Source organism: Pagrus major, chromosome 8, assembly GCF_040436345.1.
Source record: "Pagrus major chromosome 8, Pma_NU_1.0".
In the NCBI taxonomy this organism is placed as follows: domain Eukaryota; kingdom Metazoa; phylum Chordata; class Actinopteri; order Spariformes; family Sparidae; genus Pagrus; species Pagrus major.
The window spans coordinates 5,447,376-5,468,688 of record NC_133222.1 but is presented as its reverse complement, the minus strand read 5'-3'; the positions used below and the strand labels follow the sequence as shown (position 1 = coordinate 5,468,688).

Sequence of the window (21,313 nt, the reverse complement as noted above, 5' to 3'; positions counted from 1 at the left end):
CAGATAAAGACACAAACATCCGTCTAATTAATCCCACAAGATCACATGTTTCCCCCTAGGTGGATCACATTCAAATGTGTGATCACTTAATGCTATGTTTGTCACCAGCTGATATGTTACACACATATCCTGCACCACTTTACTCCACATCTGTGCAAACGCTCAAATTCACTGGATGTTTAGAGAGCGAATAGTGGATTTCAACCTCGCAGCTCTGTACGTATATGGACATCTCACAATCTCTTCCAGTCGCATTCCAGTGACTGCGCTGGTTTGGAGGGAAAAAGGCACGTCGCCCGACTGGAATGCTGAGGAGGTGCCATTAGTCAGCCATTACCACAAGGATTCCCGACCACAAGGACGTCTGACGAGAGTACATGTGCGCGTCCTCACTGAGTAACCATCATGGAAATGTTTTTTTTGTCTTCCCTGGATGCGTATTGGCTGACTCAGCAGTCTGGTGTCTAATTTAGGGTTCGTCCCCAGAATACAGCTGTTCAGCTCCTGTGTTTTTCTTTTTTGCACTGCTGTTATGTCATACAGTAAAGCTAGCCAGTTAATAACTCTGGAGCCTCAGTTAACCGTTTGGTTATTACCAGGTTGGTCTGGCTACAAAAATCCCTCTGCTGTTTTGCTTCCTCTTTCAAAACCACCTATTAAAAGAGCAATAAGTGAGAATTTCAGTTGAAAACATCCAAAAGTGCACAAAATTATCAAGAAGATGAAGTGAAGAAAGAAGAGTCTTAACATTTTGACATCTATGTATTGTGTTGTGGAGATATCTACTGAAATTAGTATGCTAACCAGCTAGCCCCTGTTCGTACCTGCACACTCCCCTACAGCCAATAGAGTTAATTAGCTAACGATAGCTGCATATAGCAGCAGTTAGTGGTTATTCCGGTGATATGCTGCCCCCTATTTTTATTTATGTATTTATTTATTTTGTATGAATTCAAAATGAATATACAGCTTTTAAAGTTCAACTAAGGCGGACGAGTTTACTTCTGCAGACTGGCAGTGATCGAGTGTTCTGTGCATTCCACAAATGAGATTTTTTTTTTGCCCTGGGACAGACAATGGGACGGTTTGTATGTTCACTTGGTTGAGAAGAGATTTATCAAACAAAGCCAATGTTAAATATTGACCCAAGCATCGAGGGAGTGGGTCGTCTTTGCAGTTTCTTTCAATGTTTCTCCAGAGAGAGAAACTGAGACAGACATTGTTCTGAGAAGGAAACAAACTCAGGCTGGATAATCATTTGTCTTCAGAGTGTCTGTCACTTTCTGCTTTTTTTTCTTTCACTATCTTATCAGTGTGGAAGTAACTTTCAGTTTTTTATTTTCAGTTGCAATTAAATTTGACTATAAATCCCTTTTTATGTAGCTGTATTTACATTAGTCTTCTTATAAAAGATGTAGCAGATGATTCTGAAACAGTAGGGAAGGGAACAAGGGACATTTTATTTAAAAAAAAAAAAAACTTGAACCTTGTACAGTCTTTCATGGGTTTTCACATTTGTTTGAAACATTCATGTTTCTTTGCTGTTATTGCCTCAGGAGAACTGTGTCACTATGACAACAACTAAAACAGGAAGTAGCTTGTCTTTGCAAAATTAGAGGTGTGAATCACTCTGACACTGACCTTGGTTTCTTGGGTGAAATCATGGGTGGGTGTGGATCCAGTTTCGGTTCTTTGAATCTGTGAGAAATCATAGCCAACTGCATCTTTAATCTGTCATCTGCATTTGTAATTTATTCTCCAAACGAAATCTAAATCTCCTATTAAATATTTACATTTACGACCATTAAAGACCATAAATCTGTTTTTCATGACCTCTTCATTGGCCTGTTATTCTTCTAACCGGTGGTTTGTCCCAAACCGGAGGCCAGTAAATGCAAAAGGAAGTCAAAGAGATTGTCCTAATGATCCTCTGTGAGTTGGCCTACCCTACATTGTTCTCACTGTATATATTTATAGATCAGTATCAGCTGTGTGATCGGAGTTATGTCAGCCTTTGTAGCCATGCTAGTGAGGTGGCTTGGCAATGTTAGTCTGTTGGTCCAGAATCTTTGGTTCAGACTGAAATATCTCATTAAATTTTGTACAGACATTAATGGGCCCCAGAGGTTGAACCCTAATGGAAGTGGTGCTTTTCCTTGAAAGCCTACATTAGGTTGACACATCTGTGGTTTTAATTTACTGGCATCATCAGGCCAGTTTGTCCCATAGACTACAGCCAGAATGAGTCCTAAACCCCAGAAATAAGTTAGCATTTTTGAGCTTCTGGTTCCCTCGTCTCAAAGTCGATAGGTTTTTTTTTCAATGGGTCTTCATTTAAATGCCCAAAATAACCTCTGTGGTTAACACAAGCTTGTGAGATTGTCTTTAAAAAGACGGTTGCTAACAAGTGGCTAAACGAGTCCACAGAGGCTCGTCTACCCACTAGTCCCTCTTTACAGGCTGGATTTTGGTTGCAAAAATACTCTAATATTCTTACTTTACAACTTGTAGATTGATCAATTTATAGTGAAGTGTGTATACTATAGCTTAATGAGAAGCTTAGTGGTGGTGTTGTTGAAGTCGTGACCACAGTGTAGTTTGTTTCTAGCCTAACGTTAGCTTTTTACTTCTGGCGATTTCATTTACGCTTCTAAAATCATAAAAGTGGTGTTCATCTGTGAAGATTGTCTTGCTGAACAGATCGTAAGTATTAACTTGAGGGAACCAGGGTTAGTTTTGTAATGTTAGCATTGTTGACGTCGACATTGAGCTCAAAGACATGTGGCTCACATAGCTGAACTGTTGACTCTTAGTCTTGTTTATTGATACTTCCTGTGTGTCACACCTAAACAAGTAGAAGGTTTCCGGTTGAGAAGCATATCTACCTTTAAATATCTGCACACTATCTGTGTTCATGTGCTTTCTAGTTTTACCCATTACCTCACGTTCCTGTTCCCTGATAAATGGGCTCAAAGCGCTGTGAATTTAGTTCCATGAGCCTCTGAGTGTCATTATAAATGTATTCAACTGAAGGGCCAGTTTCAATGCTGTCCCCATGACTACAAAATTACCAGCCACACTGAGCCATGAGACATTTTTTTACGGTTGGTTGTTAGGGAAGTCACAGAATTACGGACCAGTCATGCACTCTTATCTCAGTTGTTTATTTGTGATATTGCACAACCATATGCAAACAGCACGAGATACTGTTGCCGGGGAGATTCCCCGGAAACCTGAGATGACTCCAACCGTCACCTGTTGAGGTGAAACGTTAAACATTCGATGTAAGAATGGAGGCAAGTTTCACATGATGGAAGCGGAAAAAATAGTCGCGGTTGTTGAGATGTGGCAGACAGCATCGAGCATGGTTCTGAATTAGGAGGCGACTTATCTAGGAGCGTAACTGGAACAGATTTTCATGACCATCCTCTTTGTTGTTTCCTGCAGAAGACAGAGGTTTAAATACATCGCTCTTTACTGGTGCTTGCTTTTGCATCTTAAACATTTTTCTTCTGATGAATTTATACCTTGACCAATCAGCGCAGTGAGATCACGGAAGGTGAAGACAGATGTTAGACGGAGAAGAAATGTGTGTGCAACGTTCCAGAGTTTTAAATCAATGTTTTGGATCCATAAAAACTTCAAGATGAGGTGTGTCTCTGTCGAATGGATGTGACCTCTTTCAATTGGTGGCACAGGATCACACTGAGACATACAGCGAAGGGGAGAGAAAGACAGAGAGCGTGAGGGAAGCAGAGACAAGAAAATCGGATGAATTGAAAATGGAGTGAGGACAACAAAAGACCAGATGGGCTCTCAGAAACTGTTGCTGTCAGGAACATGAAAAGAGGAAGAAGGGAGGCAGAGTGGGAGATGGGGAGGGAGGGAGGGGAGGAAGGAGGGAGACAAGGAAAAGCAGCCAGACAGAAGGAAAAGATCACCTCTCTTCTCCATTACACACTGTATAAAAGCAGGAAGAGGCGAGAGAAAGAGCAAAGAGAGGAAAAATGAGAGAGGCTGGTGCTGAGGTGGGGCGGGAGGGGAGGTGGGGCAAGTGTGGGAGAGGCAGAAGGGTGTGTGCTCACTCACATGAACCACTCTTCCCCTTCTGCCTGTGAGCCACTAGCCTCTGTGTCTTTTCGGGCTACAGAATAGAAAAGTTGGGGCAAAGTCTGACTCAGCTCCAGCAGCGAACAGACACTCACAGCAGCTCCTTTCACAGTGACAGGTCTCTTCTCTCTCTCTCTCTCTCTTTTTTTTTACTGCTCTCTCACTCATTCACTGTCTCTCTTTCACACACACACACACTGAGACACACACACACTCAGACAAACACACACACACACACACACAAACCAGCCACACTCCTGGCAGAGGGGAAGACAGAACCACAGGAGAACTGTTACACACCTTTACAACCAGCTACTCACCCAGTCATCGCCAGACGCTTTGCCCAGGATGTGGACGCTTCTCTTGGGGGTCACCTTTGGATTACTGGCCTCCTCCAGGTCGGAGCTACTTCAAGGTGAGGGGACTGTGCCTTCGCCCAGCGGATGGCTCTTTGTTTGGGGATTTCTTTAAATTTTTTACATTTTTTTATTTTTGTTTTAACCTTATTCTGCCAGAATTGTACCTGGCAACGCTCCTTTGTTGCCAGGTTTTAGGACCAGACATTATTGCTGTTTTTTTTTTTTTTCTCCCTTCTTGAGCCTTGTTGAGAATTTAAGTGAGCGTTCATGTAAAGAGAAGACAGTGGAAGAAAGAGGCTGTGCTGCTCTGCTGCTGCTGCTGCTGCTGCTTGTAGAACGGATGAGTGGATGCCGGCAGAGAGAGTGTGTGCCTCACCAGCGCAGACAGGCTTACGTCTGGCAGTCTGAGACGCCTGATAGACACAAAGGAGACAGGCGCTCTTCTTGCTCGCTCTCTGTCTCACACATGTTCACGCTCTGGGAAGTGAACCTCATTTATCAGGGCTTTGGATGATCAGTGTAGCTTTCGAAAGCAGTCCTTTTCAGAAAGAGTTATTTTTTTGTTTTTTCTTTGCTGTGCGGCTACAGCTGGAGTCTGTGCTGCCACGCTTAACGCTTTATTCTGTACACAAAGGATGTTCAGCAATCGCTCTAGCACCCCCCCCCTCCCCTCCTCAATGTCTCCCTATTCTCTCTTTGTCTCTATCTAACATGTGCTTTCTGCGTCAGGTTTTGATTGGATTTGCTGCTCGGAGGCAATATATCTCTGGAGGTGAAGTTGGTACTGAATCAAACAGGTCTGGGTTCGTCTGGGTTTGCTCCCCGAGGAGGCTGCGCTGGGGTTGTTCACAAAGACTCCCTCTGGCACTCCGCCAGAGAACAATCAGCATCAAGCTATAAATTTGACCAGCATTTAAAGGCAAATACGAGACTACCTAGATAGCTCATATGTGCCCTGTATGTGGGAAGAGGGAAGGGGGTGGACCCACTTTCCACCCCCCCTTGCTTCAACATGTGTTTGCCCCCCTCAAGGCTCCTTGTGTACTGAGTAGTTGTGAGCTTTTTGTGTGTGTGTGTGTGTTTGTATATGTATCTCTACGCTGGAGTGTTGAGAGTAATTGGCGTCTGGCGAGAAGTGTCCTGTGGTGGTTGTAGCTCGTCTTGCTCCCTGCATTGTCTTTGAACCTTAAACCTGTGGCTGTGTTTTCACCTGCGGCACATCATTAAGAGCAGGACTCATGGACTTGCGGTCAGGCCAGTTAACCAAGACTTCATTTATGGAGAGTTTTTTTTTACGATGCTGTCAATTGCATCAATGTCTACGATTCCCCCAAAATGTCCGAAAAAAAAAAAGATTGCAGCTGGTATCTCTGATGCAGTACTGGCTGAAAATGGCATTGAAATTATGGTTTCATCCATTTTAATTGGAACGAAACTGTGTGACTAGGAATTTATGACACACACTAAATATGTGACAAGATATGTAATAAAAACCCATTTCAGGATAATTCAAATTTAATGCTGTGCTTCAATAATTCAGTTGATCATGGGAGTGTCAAGTCTCTCATCTGTGAGACCTTCCAAATTTTATAATTTGTCAACTTCTTGTCCCCAGCATGTTCATCTGGTGATCGCGATGAACACATACGTAAAGCTTCAAGCACATGGAAAACTCTTAATCAACTTCATCTAATCTGCATTCTTGGTGCTGGTCTATCTTTCGAGTTTCCTCTGTAGAATCTCTGACCGTAATTCAGAGCGCTGCTTCTTCTATGCGGGGGATTAGTATTGCAAGCACTCGGGCCAACCTGACCGCTGGACTTCCTGTTAAGGTGGCCGTGTTTGCCTCCTTGGCGTAACGACCCCTCCTGCATGCCCCCGTGTTATGTTTCAAGGTGAGGGGTGGTGAGGGGGCCTGCAGACTGGGACCGGTCCTTGACAAAGAGGGCTTGTGCCCGTACAGGCTCTAAGGACCGTCTCCTGCCACCTGAGACTCTCAGACACGTGTTCGCCTTCCCTGTAACCTCCGTCTACAAATCTGCACCAATATATTGTGTAACTCCCCTCCTCTTCCTTTCTTTGCACAGTGATAGAACTGGTCTAACATGGTGCAGGGGTCCTCATATTCCAGGTTTTGTCTGTCTTTTAGTGCTGTTAAACCTTATAATTACTTTTTAAAACTGATTTGTGAGTTTCCTGCTCCCCACCGCACGCCCCCCTGCCTGCTTTCCAATCTCATGTACACTAAAGTCTTTGTTTCCTTGGGAAAACAGCTCAGAAAGAGCTCTGTAATAGACGTACATCCTCCTGCGTGAGGCATTGATTTCTTAACTCACTGTATCATCGGGCATAACAGCAGATTACACTGGATCTATGCTTTGATATTATGCACAAAGGCACTGAAATCTGCACGTATCTATGCTCAAATAGCCTAAAGTAAGCTGCTCACTTGTACATGAAGCCAAAAGCTCCACTTCCTCTTAGTAAATTACCTAGATCTTCTGCATTGTGAGGCTTAAAGAGCTTTTGCACCAGAGACTTCCGCCAACCGTGCAGATAACTTCCGTTTTAGCAAACCGACTAACTTGAATGGGAAATAAAAAGATTTTATCGTGTGGCTCTGTTATGTTATCGACCAAATGGTTCAAATTCTGAGAGTGAAACAAGTCATCTCGAGGGGCTGTGTACAGCTGCTTCTATTACAGCGTAAGCTTATGGGAGAAAGTCTGTAATTACACGGTTTGGCCACTACGAAAGTTGGCTTCAAAGCCTGGTGCTCTTCCTTGGGGCTTGATAAAGACTGGAAGCAGAATGAAACAGCTTGGCAATGTCCAAATTTATGTCTGTGTATGGATTTAAGAAACAAGACATGGGTTAATAGTTAGCTTCAGATGTGATGATTAGCGTTAGAGTCGGTGTTTCCCTTTTTCCACTTGCTGTGCTAAGCTAAGGGCCTCCCGGTTCCCAGAAAGAGGCTGTGTTGTGCATTTTGTAGTATTGCATCAGAAAAGGTTGATAGGAATGGAATAATTTGAATAAACAAAATGTATGCTCGGTTGATGCGGCTTTCCCCTTTTTTGAGAAAGACACGTAGCAAACATTTAGCTCACATGACTGATCAGGTGTTTCCGCTCGGAGAGAAGAAAAGTCCCACATTCCCTCTTACTGTAGATGGCTGAGGTGACTGTTTCTTCTTCTTCTTCTTCTTCTACTTCTTCTTTTTCTACTTCTTCTTCTTCTTCTACTTCTTCATCAACGAGTTTGGTACCGTCAACTTCTGATGGTTGTTTATCCACTCCAAACCAGTGAAAAGACACTTCATCCTCGTTTTCTTTTCTTTTCTTTGCCACTTCAATTTAGCTTGATAATTTCATGGAATACAGCCCGTGAACGAAAATTTTTTTTAATGAAAATATGTGCACAGCATGTGGGACAATTGCTTTTTGTTTCGTTAAGACGTATCACAGTTTTGGAGTGACAGTATTAACAGAAGTAGCAGGTGAAAGGCTTCTGTAGTGCGACGTCTCCTTTATCTTCAAACCTGAATGTTTAAAAGTGTTGGAGGTCAAGTGTCTTATCACAAATCATCTGTTTGGGTTCAATAAAACCTTTTAAATTGTGAGAGCTTTAAGGCCAGCGTTTATTAAAAGGCAAGAGAGAAAAGTACCCCCGCCTTTCCTGTATGAAAGAAAGCCAGGCTGCCGTTAAAGATGTAATGGGTGGAGGCGTAGGGAGACAGAAGGTGTGAAAAGAAACGGCGCACAAGATCAAAAAAACAGATAGCTGGGTCCTTCTTGTGACCTTCAGGTATTGTTGTGAGCGTGTGTGCGCACAAACACATTTTGCGCCAGATCTCATGTTTCACCTGTCCTGCTGGCCCGGTGGACCTGTGACCAGCGAAGGGCAGAGACATCCCTGCTGACAGAGCAACTTCACTCAAGTGTGATAATGCAGGACACTGGAGCATTGTGGTGGCGATGGTGACTAACAAGGTCTCCAAACCAGCTGATGAACTGTGACTAAAAGGATGTTACAGTCGCAGTGGGATGCATACAGTTGATTCTGTGTTCAAGCATGGGATGCCTGCACATGTGATATATAGGAAAAAAACTTCAGTGAGGTGTTAAGTAAAAGTGGAAAGAGTAAAAATGCAGATAAGGTTGAAAATAAGCCAACTTTGTGTGTTATTACTCTTGACATCAAGATACTGAGCTCACTGGCTCTCTTGCTGTGCTCCATGCTGTGTCATGACTCCACAAAGGTTATGACTTGCGGAGTTGTGTGCATGTGCATCTGTGATCTGCCTGTGTGCTTGTGCACCTGCATGCAGGGGGTAATTTGTACTTTATTGCTGGCATGGAGAAGACAAACAGAAAGTAATGAGAGAAAACAAGAGAAAAGGAGACAGAGCGGGGGAACGAGAAAGTGAAGTGGGAGTTGAGGCTTGGGGCTTGTCTATTACTTCTAGAGCAGCTGGGGGTTTTGGCAAGCAGCTGTGTTGGAGCTCCCTTTCTCTCAGGTTCTGTGCACCCAGACTTTACAGTCTCCTTGGTTTCAACTCCATTAGGTGACAATGGAGCCTTTGGGAGAGTCAGTGCCTTGGCATAGAAGGCTTTCTCGACTGTATAAAGACACCCATGACCGTTCCTTCTGCATACTAATGATCACGCTCAGATTCATGTCAGAGTCCTTTTCAGCTCGCTGATGGTAAGCTGTGCTCTCTTTGATCTCTCCCGGGCAAGTTTTGCAAGGCCAGGGCCGTTTACTTTCAGGGACACTGAGCCATGTGGCAGCATGTGTTGGAGTCCTTTCAGGTGTGTGAGTGCGTGTGTGTGTCTGTGTGTGTGTAAGAGAGAGAGAGAGGCAAGAACAACTGCCGTACAGAACAAGTGTTGGCGCTCACTCTTGACAGCTTTTTCCACAGAAAAGTGATCAACATGCTCACAAAATAACAAATAGCGATTTTGCACACTTCCTTAATGTTTTCCTTAAAACTTGAGGCGTATCTACACTCTTAGAAATAAAAGCGCTAAATAGAACCGTATCAGGTTCTTTGGCTTGTCCCCATAGGAGAACCCTTTTTGGTTCTTAGTAAAACATTTTATAAAGGTTCCACCTGTAACCCTTTTAGAGGGTTCTACCCAGAATCCGATGTAAAGGTTTATACCTAGAACCATTTGTGAAGGTTCCACCCAGAAACCCCCTATAGTGGTTCTAGGGAAACTCTCTATGGTATAATGGTTCCACCTAGAACTCTCTCTGGGGGTTCAATCCAGAACAAATAAGAACCCACTGAGGTGGTTCCACTGAGAACCCTTCATTCCAAGGGTTTTATCTAGATCCCATCTAGGGAGTTCTACCAAGAAACCCTTAAAAAACCTTGAAGAACCCTTTCTTCCGTGAAGGGTTCTTTGGGTAGAAAATGGATCTTAATGGATTTTTCCATTTGTTCTTAACGTGTTGTTTCCTTTTATATTGTGATTATGTAAAGTGTCTTAGTATATTGAAATGCACTATATAAATAAAATGTCTTATTATTATTATTATTATTATTATTATTATTATTATTATTATTATTGAACCATTTTTAAATGGTTCTTCAGAAGCAAGTGGTCCTGAGTAGAACCTCAGCCCTTCAGATAGAACCGTTTTGAACCCATATTTCTAAGAGTGTAGCATCTCCAGTTGGGATATACATATATATGCTTTAGTTGAAATAAGTGCAACATGAAGGACTATTAAGGCAAAACCAATATATTGCCTCACATCATCTCAATGTTGTAGCATCCTTTTGCTTTTATTTCTTGTTTTTTCATGCCTCAGTTCATGATGCAGCCTGAAATTTGTACAGTTGGTCGCCAGACAGTGCACTTCCCTCTTTTTGATTACTACATACTGTACAAAACAATGCAATCCAATAGCAACAGCAACAGCAACAGCAACACAAGCCAATCCAAAAATAAACATGAAGTCAATTTCATTTCTCTCAATAAAGCTTCACAAATGTAGAATATATTACAGGATAATTATCACAGTATAATATTATATGTTAATTTACAGGCATTGTTCTTAATCGGTCTGTTGTCAAGTGGTTATATTTTTTTCAGGGAGCAGGTTTTACAAGTGTAGTGTTTTTGTTTGTTTGTTTGTTTTTCTAACTTTAATCTTCTACCAAACTTGTAACTCATATTTTCTGCTGAAACTGAGCAACGTCTTTCAGGTGAGAAAGCACAAGGGTGTATATTTCTTATGAATCATAAACACTACAGCTGCTGACTTTAGTGTGTTTGTTTTGAAAGTTGTTCACTGAAATAAGTCGACACAGTAGTTATTTTTATTTTGTACCAGGTGCAACAAATGACTCAATGTGTATGTATGTGTGTGTGTGGGTGCAAGTGTTGCTGCTGAGTGTGAGTGTGCCGAGTGACTTAGCATTAGTAATAGACATCTTTCTCAACACGTGCATCTGTCACTATGGTAGCACATTTAAACAAGCAGCAAACACAGAGTACAGATATGGGTTTCCTCTGTGCATCCACAGATGTACAGATTCCAGTAAGTCCCTCATATGATATCTGAGTTTGTGGTAAAGGATTCTACTTTTGCTTTCTCTTAGGCAAATTATTCTTATATTTAAAGATTATCTGATATGAAACCAGTAGACTCTGTTCGACCTGAGTTTCGCGACACTAAATGTCGTCATGTGTTCACAGCACTTTAGTCAGAAATATCTGTAAAGCCTCCGCAGAATCAGAATCAGAATCAGTTTCCTGATCAGATTTTCCGGGCATACACGTTTGTTCATGAATATTATTTCATCTCTCATTGGCTCTGCAAAGATCACTATGGAGACAAAGTCAGTGTCAGAGTGTGAGCTGTGGTCATATACGGAGCTCTGACCAGGTGGTGTCACGCTCTTTTTTTTCATCCTCAATGCAAATGATCACCTGCTCATGTCGAGAATCACATGTTTAAGCTCTGAAAGCTATTTCTTGTCATTTCCACTCATTATAGTCTTTTTTGCAAAGGGTGTGTCTCCATGATCTCCATGTGTACGCATACATATGCTGCCTCCTCATCTGCTAGGCCTAGTTTGCATTTTTGCTTTCATTTCAGCAGGGGAGAGTCAATTTCCCCTGAGGTTTCTCCTTTAGGCAAGCACAAACGCAAGCAAATAGGCTTGAGAATCACTCATGAGAAACAGTGTGCGCCAGAGCCAGATTTTACTGAACAAACTTTCACTGATCTGCAGTGATTGATTTTGCTTTGACAAAGAGCAGGTTTTGAGGATTACCACTCAAATCCCGTGAATTCTTAGGAACCTCTCGTAGTCCCGAAGTAATATTGACCATTGGATGCTTCTCTGAATGCTAATTACAGTGAAAGTTTATGGAGGATTAAAACTGCCAAAATCAAAAGTGGATGGATGGATGGATGGATGGATGGATGGATGGATGGATGGATGGATGGATGGATGGATGGATGGATGGATGGATGGATGGATGGATGGATGGAGGAATTAATGTCAAGGCAAATAAATGGTGTATGTGTTTGTGCATACGTATGCCTATCCTTCCTTGTTTGCACACTTTGTTTTAATGAAAACGCACTCTTAGCGAGGCCTGAGGGCTAAACACTGGAGATGAAGAATGCTGCCTGTCTCATGGTGCTTCCCTTCCAGAGAACTCATCTGAACAAACCAGCCAGCTCATGACTAACACTTGAATACTGACACAAAAGGCAATGTCTTGCATAAATTAGATTATAGATTTTGCTCATACATTTTATGTTTCTGAAAGCATTCATGTGCACCATCACAGTGTCTTATTATAGAAAAAAAAACGAAACTTCTGAATGGGAGTTGAAATGAGTGACTAGCTGCGTTTCCTGCATGAAAAAGAAGGGAAAATAATTAAAAAATAATATTAAAGAAAATATGAAGGAGCAGTAAAGAGCTCCTCTTTGAAAACTAGTGAATGAATCCTCACCTAGTGTTTTGTTAAAATTAAAATATAAAATTCACGCTATGTAACTCACAGCATCTAAATCCTGACTGTTCATTATTTCAAAAGCAACATGGGTCTTAAACCTTTTGCTCTATCTCACTATCCGCTTGTTGTAAATGTGGCGTTGAGTTTTGAAGACATGAATGAAATCACATGTTGATATAACATGTATTTTAAAGAAACAGTTTTGTTCATTTGGTATTTACATGACGGTGTCAGACTCTGATACCTGCTGGCTACTCACAGCTTTGTATACCGTATCTAACTGGTGATGAATGCTGTCGGACACCTGAACCTGACTGTTTTCCCTCTCTTTCCTTACAGTGAATTCTCGCAGCTGCAGCTATGTTGGGGTTTTTCTTGTTGAGGGAGCGAGCCGTCACTCCCTGAACTTTGAGACGGCTCAAAAGGTGTGTGAGCAGCTGAAGAGCACCTTGGCAAGTCCAGACCAACTCCAGGAGGCCTATAATAAAAGCATGGAAACATGCAGGTGAAACCACAAGCCTTGGTTTACAAATTAATAATATTAATTTTATGTGAATGCTTGTTGAATAAAATGTACATTTTGGCGCTGTTAGTCATATAAAACAATATTCACTGACCTCAAAATTCTCAAGATCTTGCCATGAGGTGGGCCTTTTCTTTCAAAATGTCCCCTTTGGGGTCTTTTTAGTTTTGAAATGTCACAGGAAACGCTTTAACTCAAATAGAAACCATGAAAAAATCCCAGAATTTAACTACAATGGTGAATACACTTGGTCACTTCATTAAGAGATGTAAAACCAGGAAAGAGGAAGGCGGCCTTTCAGTTTCACAACACACATACGCCACATGTTTGTCATGTGGTAGAAACACTGTAAACTAACGACAGAGGAAAAGGTCTGTTGCTCAACAGCGTTTGTCTCCACTTCTCAGAGCAGTGTGATGTAATGTGTTTAGACCAGGCTGCTTGGAGACAGAATGCTCTCTTTATTAACAAAATGTCTCCAAATTTGTGGCAAAATGTGTCTTCCAAATAATAATATTGTTGTGTCCGTTCAGGTACGGCTGGACCAGCAATGTGAGCACTGTCATCCTCAGACTTAGTAGCCATGAAAACTGTGCAAAGAACATGACTGGGTTCATCATTAATTCACGTGTGACTGCTGAGGACCTCTATGATGCCTACTGCTACGATGAAACAGGTGATTACATCCACAGGATATTGGCAGTTTATCGGCTTATTCCAAAGGTGACGCTTAAATTACTCAAGTGCCAGTTTGCCTCTCCATTTTGGTAATGTCTACTTTCCGTGTCCCCTGTGCTCTAGCTGGGCCTGACAAGAACTGTGAGAATGCCTTTTCCGCCGAACGCTTATCCTCAGATGCACCAGGTTGGTACCATATGCCTGTTAATGTTTTTGTAATTCACATAGTGCACATTTGTCACAATGTGTCCAAAGTTTAAACATTAATAGGTGATCAACTGAAACAAAGGCCTCAAAAATGATAGAATAAAAGCACTGTATCCTGTAACATGTCTCGAAATTACAGTTGATAGGATGCCAACATTTAAAAACATGCAGCATGTCCAGGTTATGAAACTCATCTGAATGGAAAGAAAACAGAATTAGGAATTGAAAACCCCTCCGACAACACCTCTTCCTGGTTACCAAATGATCTCATCTCTAATAGTCAACACCAACATCCTCTCAGCTCCTAGCTATGTTACCTGAAGTGGGACGTACATTTAACCCAACTCTTCCCCGGCCAAAACAAGAAGTCAGTTGGGTGAGGTTCCTTTTTTTTACGACCGCTTTGAGTCCTGATGAGGGATCAGTTTCCCACACGTAACACCAGGTTAGCATTATTTCACACTGCACATTAACAGTGGTAACACAGGTTACTGTAAAGATAACTGGCCATCTTGGAGATATGTGAAATCAGCAAACTTGTTTATTTCTGTTGTCATTTTCAGCCGTAACTGTAACATTTAAAGATACGGTAAAACACGTTGGTCTGACCTATCTGGTTTTTCTGGGTTGGGGTTAGGGTTAGCCCTAACCCTTCGTAACCCTTTGTGAGCATCTTTAATAGCTACACAACAGCAACATCTTATGCTTACTGCCAGTTTTGGGTAGTCTCAAGCTGTCATTTTGTCTAACAGGTAAATAAGGTCTCCAACCTGACATTAGTGAAAGTCTTGTTATTAATGAGATATGACAGCGTCAAACATGCATTTTAGATAAATAAGATTTATGCACTTTGAAATCACATCATAAAAAAAAGACTGTATGACTGTCAGATTGTATGTCAGCTGATGTGTGATGCAGGGGTTTTCTGCCTGGAAGCTGTTGCAAACAAACCTTTTGAATGATGATTAGGGAAAGCAGAATAAAAATAGCTCTTTTAAGTACTTACATGGAGTTGGCAGCATTTACACTAACACGGTGCACTGAAGTATAAACTGCCTAATAATTGCAAACAAAATGTGAAATTCGAAAAATGAAAATGAAAAATGTGAATGTAAACGCATACGGTATGTGATTGGCTTTTTTCCACACGTGGAAACTAAGGCTGTTAAGATATCAGATTTTAACTACAAAATTCACAACCACAATATTAAAGCAATATCTATAGAAATTTAAAATAAAATGCAATCATTCAAAATTATCTTTAACTTTGTTTAATATTTGTTTTGTGTCTTTTTTGGGGCAAATAATTACCCTCAACATACAAGTTTAGGGAGGTGGAGAGAGTCTGTAACCATAACTTTAAAGAAAAGAAAACAAAAAGAACAATTACACTCAATTACTTGTGAAAAGGCAACCAGATGAACTCATTTGATTATCCACATGATATTATCATATGTGTATTACTAATGCAATATTTCATTTTTTAATATCATGGTTATTGTGAAAATTGCATTATTGTGACACCCCTAGTGGAATCCTTTTTTTCGAGGTTAAAGAAGCAAAACAAAGTTGTGACGAGAGAGAAGAGAGCTGAATGACTCACACAGTTCGATTGTAACGTCCACCATGCATGTTATTATGCTTGCGTTTTGTATTAAGATGTATTATCATTGTAATATAAATGTTGGCGTGACATTAAAAAAATATATATAATATGATATCCAAATACATACTACGATACTGCTAAGAAAGGGTTAAAATATATCAAAAGTTACAACCATGCATGACCCTCTCTATTCCCCAATCATCAGAGGATCATGTCCCAACCCCAGCAGAAGGCCAGGAAGACACCACTCAAAAAACACAGGATGACAGTGAGAGCGGTGACCCCACGGTATCCACCGGGGAGGATTCTCTGATAGTACTAACTACTACAATAGCAGAAGAGCCAGAGGCTTCCACAGAGGGTCCTTCCATGAAAGACAGTCCCTCTGGAGAGAGTGAGAATGGCACTGTGGGGTCCACTTTCAATCCTGTAGAGTTCGACCAGCCAACCGGTTCTGGGATGCAGCCAGATGGGGCCGTCTCGTCAACGGCCCCTGTCGGAGAGCCAGAGGAAGCACATCCTACCATTCCAAATGAGCATCACGACAGCCCATCGGATCCTGAAGATTACGGCATGACAGAGGGTAAGAAAAACACGAGCAAGAATATATCAAACACATAAATGCTGCAGTACAACTGCTGGCTCAACTCTATAGTATTTTTTTGGATTGCATTATATTGCAGGGTTCCTGTTACCTCATCGACCATCTGTATATCCAAAAGTGAAATCATAGAAAATGGTGATACTTGAGTTCATTTGTAATTATGATCCATGGAAACATTACTGAAGAGCAGCACTTCCTGACATCAGATGCAACAGGTTTTAGGAGGACTGAAGTAACTTTTAAGAACACATGACGCCCCCTTGTGTTGAGTTGAGCTGTGGACTGGATTTGTTACAAAACAGGCCTCAGTTACTCCGTCTCTATGTCCCGAAGAGGAATCACAATCAGGCTCAGCATATTCAACAACCACACTAACTGCATAAAAGTCTCTATTGAAGGCACTGAAACGTACTGTATGTAAAAGTTCAGCTTTATTTTAAAAGAAAAAAGCAAATTTCTTAATACAAAGCTTTCACTATCTGGTGCCACAAAGCCTTACAAAGAGATAAAAATGCATGCACCTCTGTGATGCAGCCACATATTGAATAGGTCATCTAATTTTCTGTTTTCCATTTTGCAAGAGTGGATACTTTTGAGTTTAATACGTCAGTGACTTACCTGTTTCTGACATGACTCATTGCCTTCTGTTTTATTAACATGCAGCTCCACAACCAAGACAACCTAATGGCAGGGGACGAGTCTCGGATGTGCCTGAGTCACGAGAGAGTGGCGGTTCATCAAGTAAGCAACCATCTTACTTCACATTTACGTCCCCGACTTAAAAAATGTTGGGATGCTGTGTAAAATGTACATAAAAACGGAATGTAATCATTTGCAAAGATATCGTTTACGAAGTGTTCCCGAGCCCATGTTTTAATATCGTTTATACAATCTTATGTTTCGCAAAGTGTTGAACCTTGCCCTGTCCTTGCTCTTGAACGCTGCCCCTTTAACCTGTTTACCTGTGGGATATTCCAATCAGGTGTTTTTGGAGCATTCCACAGCGTTCCCAGTCTTTTGTTGCCTCTGTCCCGACTTGTTTGAAACCTGTTGCTGCCATCAAATTCAGAATAGGCGTATATATACAAAATGTTTGATGAAGTTGATGAGGTAATACATTAAATATATTGTCTTTGCACTGTTTTCAATTGACTACCTGTCAAAATGTAAAATCCAAAGTCCAAAAAGAAGGTAACAAAAGACAGGGAAAGGAAAGTCCAAGGAAAAAACTAAAGAGATGTAGAAGAAACCATGAGGAACAAATCAGGAACAGAGAGAACACACAAGGTCCAGGGAACATGCGTGGAAGGAAACAGATGAACCCACAAAGAGTGAGGGAACAACACAGGCCTAAATACAAGCTAACTAGGTGGGGAGACACTGGGAACAGGGCAGTGCTAACGAGGCTGATATGAGACAGGTGTGGGGGAAAATCAGACTGAGGAGGATCACAGGGAACACAGGAGGGAAACAGAACACTGGGAACACAGGTGAGCAGGAAGTAGAAAGACTAAAACAAAAAATAACCAAACCAAAAACCCAAACCATGACACAAAAAGGAAAGTTTATGTCTTACACAGTGTCCTTACTTTTTTGGAACAAGGATTGTACTTCTAACACCATAACATCCGTTGAGACTGCGGTCAAATAAGACCATGCTGGGAAAAGGGCACTCTTGTTTGGATCCACTCTTTGTTGACAGTGACTTTTATTTCTTGGCTTGTTATCTCTCCCTCCAGACTGGCTGGTGATCATTGTCGTGATTGTGGTCGTTGCTGTTATTCTCATCGTGTGTGCAGCTGTTGCGAAAAGAAACACGTATGACTTTGATTTTTTTCATACACTAACAGAGAGATGTCATGTAACATGTTGGGGACAACATGACCCCCTGTTGCTAGTGTGCACAGCAGTCAATAGTCTCATAGTGTTCCAGTATTCACATATTTTTCTGGAGACTGGCGGATTGCAAAGAAAAATCAATGACGAGTAAATATGTCTGAATGTGCTCTTGCAGCTGGTGCGGCAAACAACAGACCCTGATGATCACTCCCAAAGATGGCGGCGAGGGGAACGGGGCGGCGGCATCGGCATCCAGCTCCCACGCCCAGGAGAGAGAGCAGGAAATGGTGACCCTCATGAACAAGGAGAAGATCCAGGAGAACGGCAACACAGAGGAGTTCACCGTCATCACGCTAGAGGAGTCGCCAGATAAAGAGCAGCTGGCGTGAGAGAGGAGGAGCGTAGAGGCAGACAGGGAAGAGTGTAGGTGAGGATAGGAGGAGATGGTGAGGAGATTGGATGGGTGGGGCTTCAAGCACTGGGGGTTAAAAAAATAAAACAGTTCAGTGGCCAGCACTGAATGGACACTGAGTAAGGATGTATGTGTGTGTTATTTAGAAAGATTGTCTCACTGAGGTTAAAAGTATTGTACTGGGTGTGGAGCTGTTGCCTCACGGTCTTTTAAACCAACATGTAGAGCGTTTTGTTTGTGCGATTTGATGCCAGGGGTAGTTAGGAGTGAATGCATGATAGTGTTAATCATGCATTGATGCATAGCAGGATGTACGTATGAATGTGTTTTTGTGTCAATTTCTCTGTTGATGATGGGTCTGGACAGACACAGGCTTTAAAGGGAGGGGTGTGAGGGGCTTATTTGTAAAGACAAATTGGTCTCTTTTTTTATAGAATTGGTGGATTTTAAATTTTAAGCTAAATGGGAAATAATAAATCAACGGTGAGAAACTGGGTTATTTTCTTTGAGATACTACAGATAAAAAAAAAGATCATTTTAAACAACCCTTGATGTTTTCAATGTATTTTGTTTCTTTGTTTTTGTTCGCTTATTGTTGTAACCTCGTGTATATTTCAGACATTGCCTGTGGACTGGAGTTTGGTTTTTCCATTTTTCAAGAAAACTGGGGATGTCACTACCTTAATTTATGCAGCTTTGAGTCCCTTTTTTCTTGGTCTCTGTATATAAAGTATAATGTTTTGGAAAAATGCCTTAGCAATAGCTGCCAGTGCTTTTTTGTTGTTTGGTAGAAGGGGGCTTTGTGCCTCCTTTAATTAAAGGAATGTGTAATTTTTTTTTTTTTGAGAGTTATTTAATTAGAAACAGCACCTCAGAGGTAAACAATTGTGAATGGATTTTTGCAATAGTCAAAGTGGAGTGGATATTGTATGAATCAAGTTGATGTATAGCATCCAAAAACTGCGCAATTGTTGCACCATTGAAGTCAGTTAATACATTTATATGAAGTTGGGAATATGATGAAAAGTCCCTGATGTTATCCTGAGGATAAGTAAAATGATAAAGATGAAGTATACATACTATATACACAGTGTGTACATTGATTAAAGAAAAAAAGGAAGCGTAAAAAAAGACAGAATTGGATAGAGGAGATTAACCCTTTTTTAAATGCAACATTTCAGCTCACTCAAGACAAGTTGAGTGACAGGGCTTAGCTTTAGGAGCCAAGCTACATGGCACATGTAATGAGGGGGCCCATGTGCTCTAAACACACAGCAATGTAACGGTTTCTACTAAAGAAAGAGGCTGTGACAACATTGGGGGAGGGGTGCCATGAATGAAGCTTGTGTGTTTGCCTCGGCCTCGATGTTTCAGCCACTCTGTACATTCACACATGTAAACGAAAAACGCTGCAGTTTTTTCTACTGACCTTCTCATTGGTGAAATATATCATACTTTGTGCCATATCAATATTATCCCCTGTGTGACAGCTAATTTCTCCTGGTTTTTCAGTACAACGCTGAATTGTAAACAGCGATTGCAAACTGATTTTTTGTTTCTGACTTGTTCCGTTTTTGTTCCGTTTTTTCTCCTGCTTTTTGCTCTTATTTGACTCATTTCTGAGAAGAAGTAGCAAATGTACTAGTGTAGGCAGGTTCTATGACAAAATTAACAAAACGCGTCGCTGAAAAGATTTGTAAAGTCATGAACATGAAAATAAATCTGTATAGAAAGTGCAGGAATGTGGTGTTCGCTCACTGATTGCTCTTGTATGTGTGAGGACAAAAAAGGGAGCGTGTGAATGGCATGACAGGGAATGCGAGCGGTTACGTCACCGCCACATAGGAGGAAGTGAGGTTTCCATGGCACCGCGGTTTGTGATCTGAGAGTATGTTAACGCAGGAAGCGAAGGTTGAGATAGAGAGATAAAGACGGCCATTTTGATGCCGTCTTTCAATATAGCGATAAGCTGCAAATAGTGGAGTTAAGAGCACAATTACTGCCTATTCTCATTATGCTGCTTATGCACATGCATTTATTATGCATGTGCACTGGGTCATTAAATACTGTTCTAAAGCTGCTCAGACTGTCATCACAGCTGACTTATATGTAGTTAATTATTATGATCTTGACATGAACATGCATTCTATGTGGCATTTTGGCTACTTCTTTTTATGGTAACACTTTATAATAACCATCATTAATAAAGGGTACATTTATAGTTAATTAAACATTAGTTAATAGTAATTTGACTGTTAACAAACAATGAAATGTTTTATAAACTATTTATTGAACAATAAAAAAAAATGCTTGATAAAACATTTTTTAAAACATTTCATTGTTTTACACTATTTGTGCTATTTTGTCTGCCACCAGGCATGAAACCTCCCAAGAAGATGAAGGCTGACTGGCACCATTTCTATTTGCTTTCGGCTTTCTATTAAGGACTAAATGTATTAATAAACTCAGGTTTTGTCCTGCGTTGTTGTTACAACAGTGGAAACAATCCAGTTGTCTTTGCGACAGTGTTGCCAACAACAAACCCACTTAGAAATGCTCGGCGTTGTCCGTTTCCATTTTAAGTATTCAGTTAAAACATGCTCGAGTGAAAACAGTTTTTTCACTGTCCTTCGGATATTGTTATTGCCTAATTGTCTATTGGATATCCAATGTCATTTTTTTCCCCCTGGTAACGGCACAGTGTCATGCTAAATCTTGCTTACACTTGTTTAGACCGCCACCTCTACAATGTGAACATTTCTGCTTATATACTTAAAGTCTCTACAGTTTACAGTCCCACAGTCTAGAACAGGGGTCACCAACCTTTTGGAGACTTTGAGCTACCTCAGTGAAATTGAGTAATATGGAGGGCTACATGTTTGCTCAGTTTACCGTTAAATGAGGAATATTATGTCTTTAATAGGCTACATTTTTTAGGAGACAGTCTAGGTTTGAGGTGCCCCTGCGGGCTACTCATATGCTCA

General features: G+C 41.2%; 1 protein-coding gene across 1 annotated transcript; it reads left to right on the top strand.

Annotated features, from left to right (window-relative positions):
- Window positions 1-4,072: 4,072 nt before the first annotated feature.
- cd44b (CD44 molecule (IN blood group) b) lies at window positions 4,073-20,065 on the top strand. Its single transcript, XM_073472713.1, has 8 exons — window positions 4,073-4,525; window positions 12,800-12,965; window positions 13,517-13,659; window positions 13,785-13,847; window positions 15,680-16,057; window positions 16,742-16,819; window positions 17,818-17,896; window positions 18,093-20,065. The coding sequence occupies exons 1-8, from the start codon at window positions 4,459-4,461 to the stop codon at window positions 18,304-18,306; spliced, it is 1,188 nt and encodes a 395-aa protein (XP_073328814.1). The 5' UTR covers window positions 4,073-4,458; the 3' UTR covers window positions 18,307-20,065.
- Window positions 20,066-21,313: the final 1,248 nt, after the last annotated feature.

Bases quoted from the DNA above. Each gene is read 5' to 3' on its own strand.
- cd44b (XM_073472713.1), top strand. From the start codon at position 4,459: ATGTGGACGCTTCTCTTGGGGGTCACCTTTGGATTACTGGCCTCCTCC. The intron at 16,820-17,817 runs GTAAGCAACCAT...CTCTCCCTCCAG, and splicing joins AGAGAGTGGCGGTTCATCAA to ACTGGCTGGTGATCATTGTC. The intron at 17,897-18,092 runs GTATGACTTTGA...GTGCTCTTGCAG, and splicing joins GCTGTTGCGAAAAGAAACAC to CTGGTGCGGCAAACAACAGA.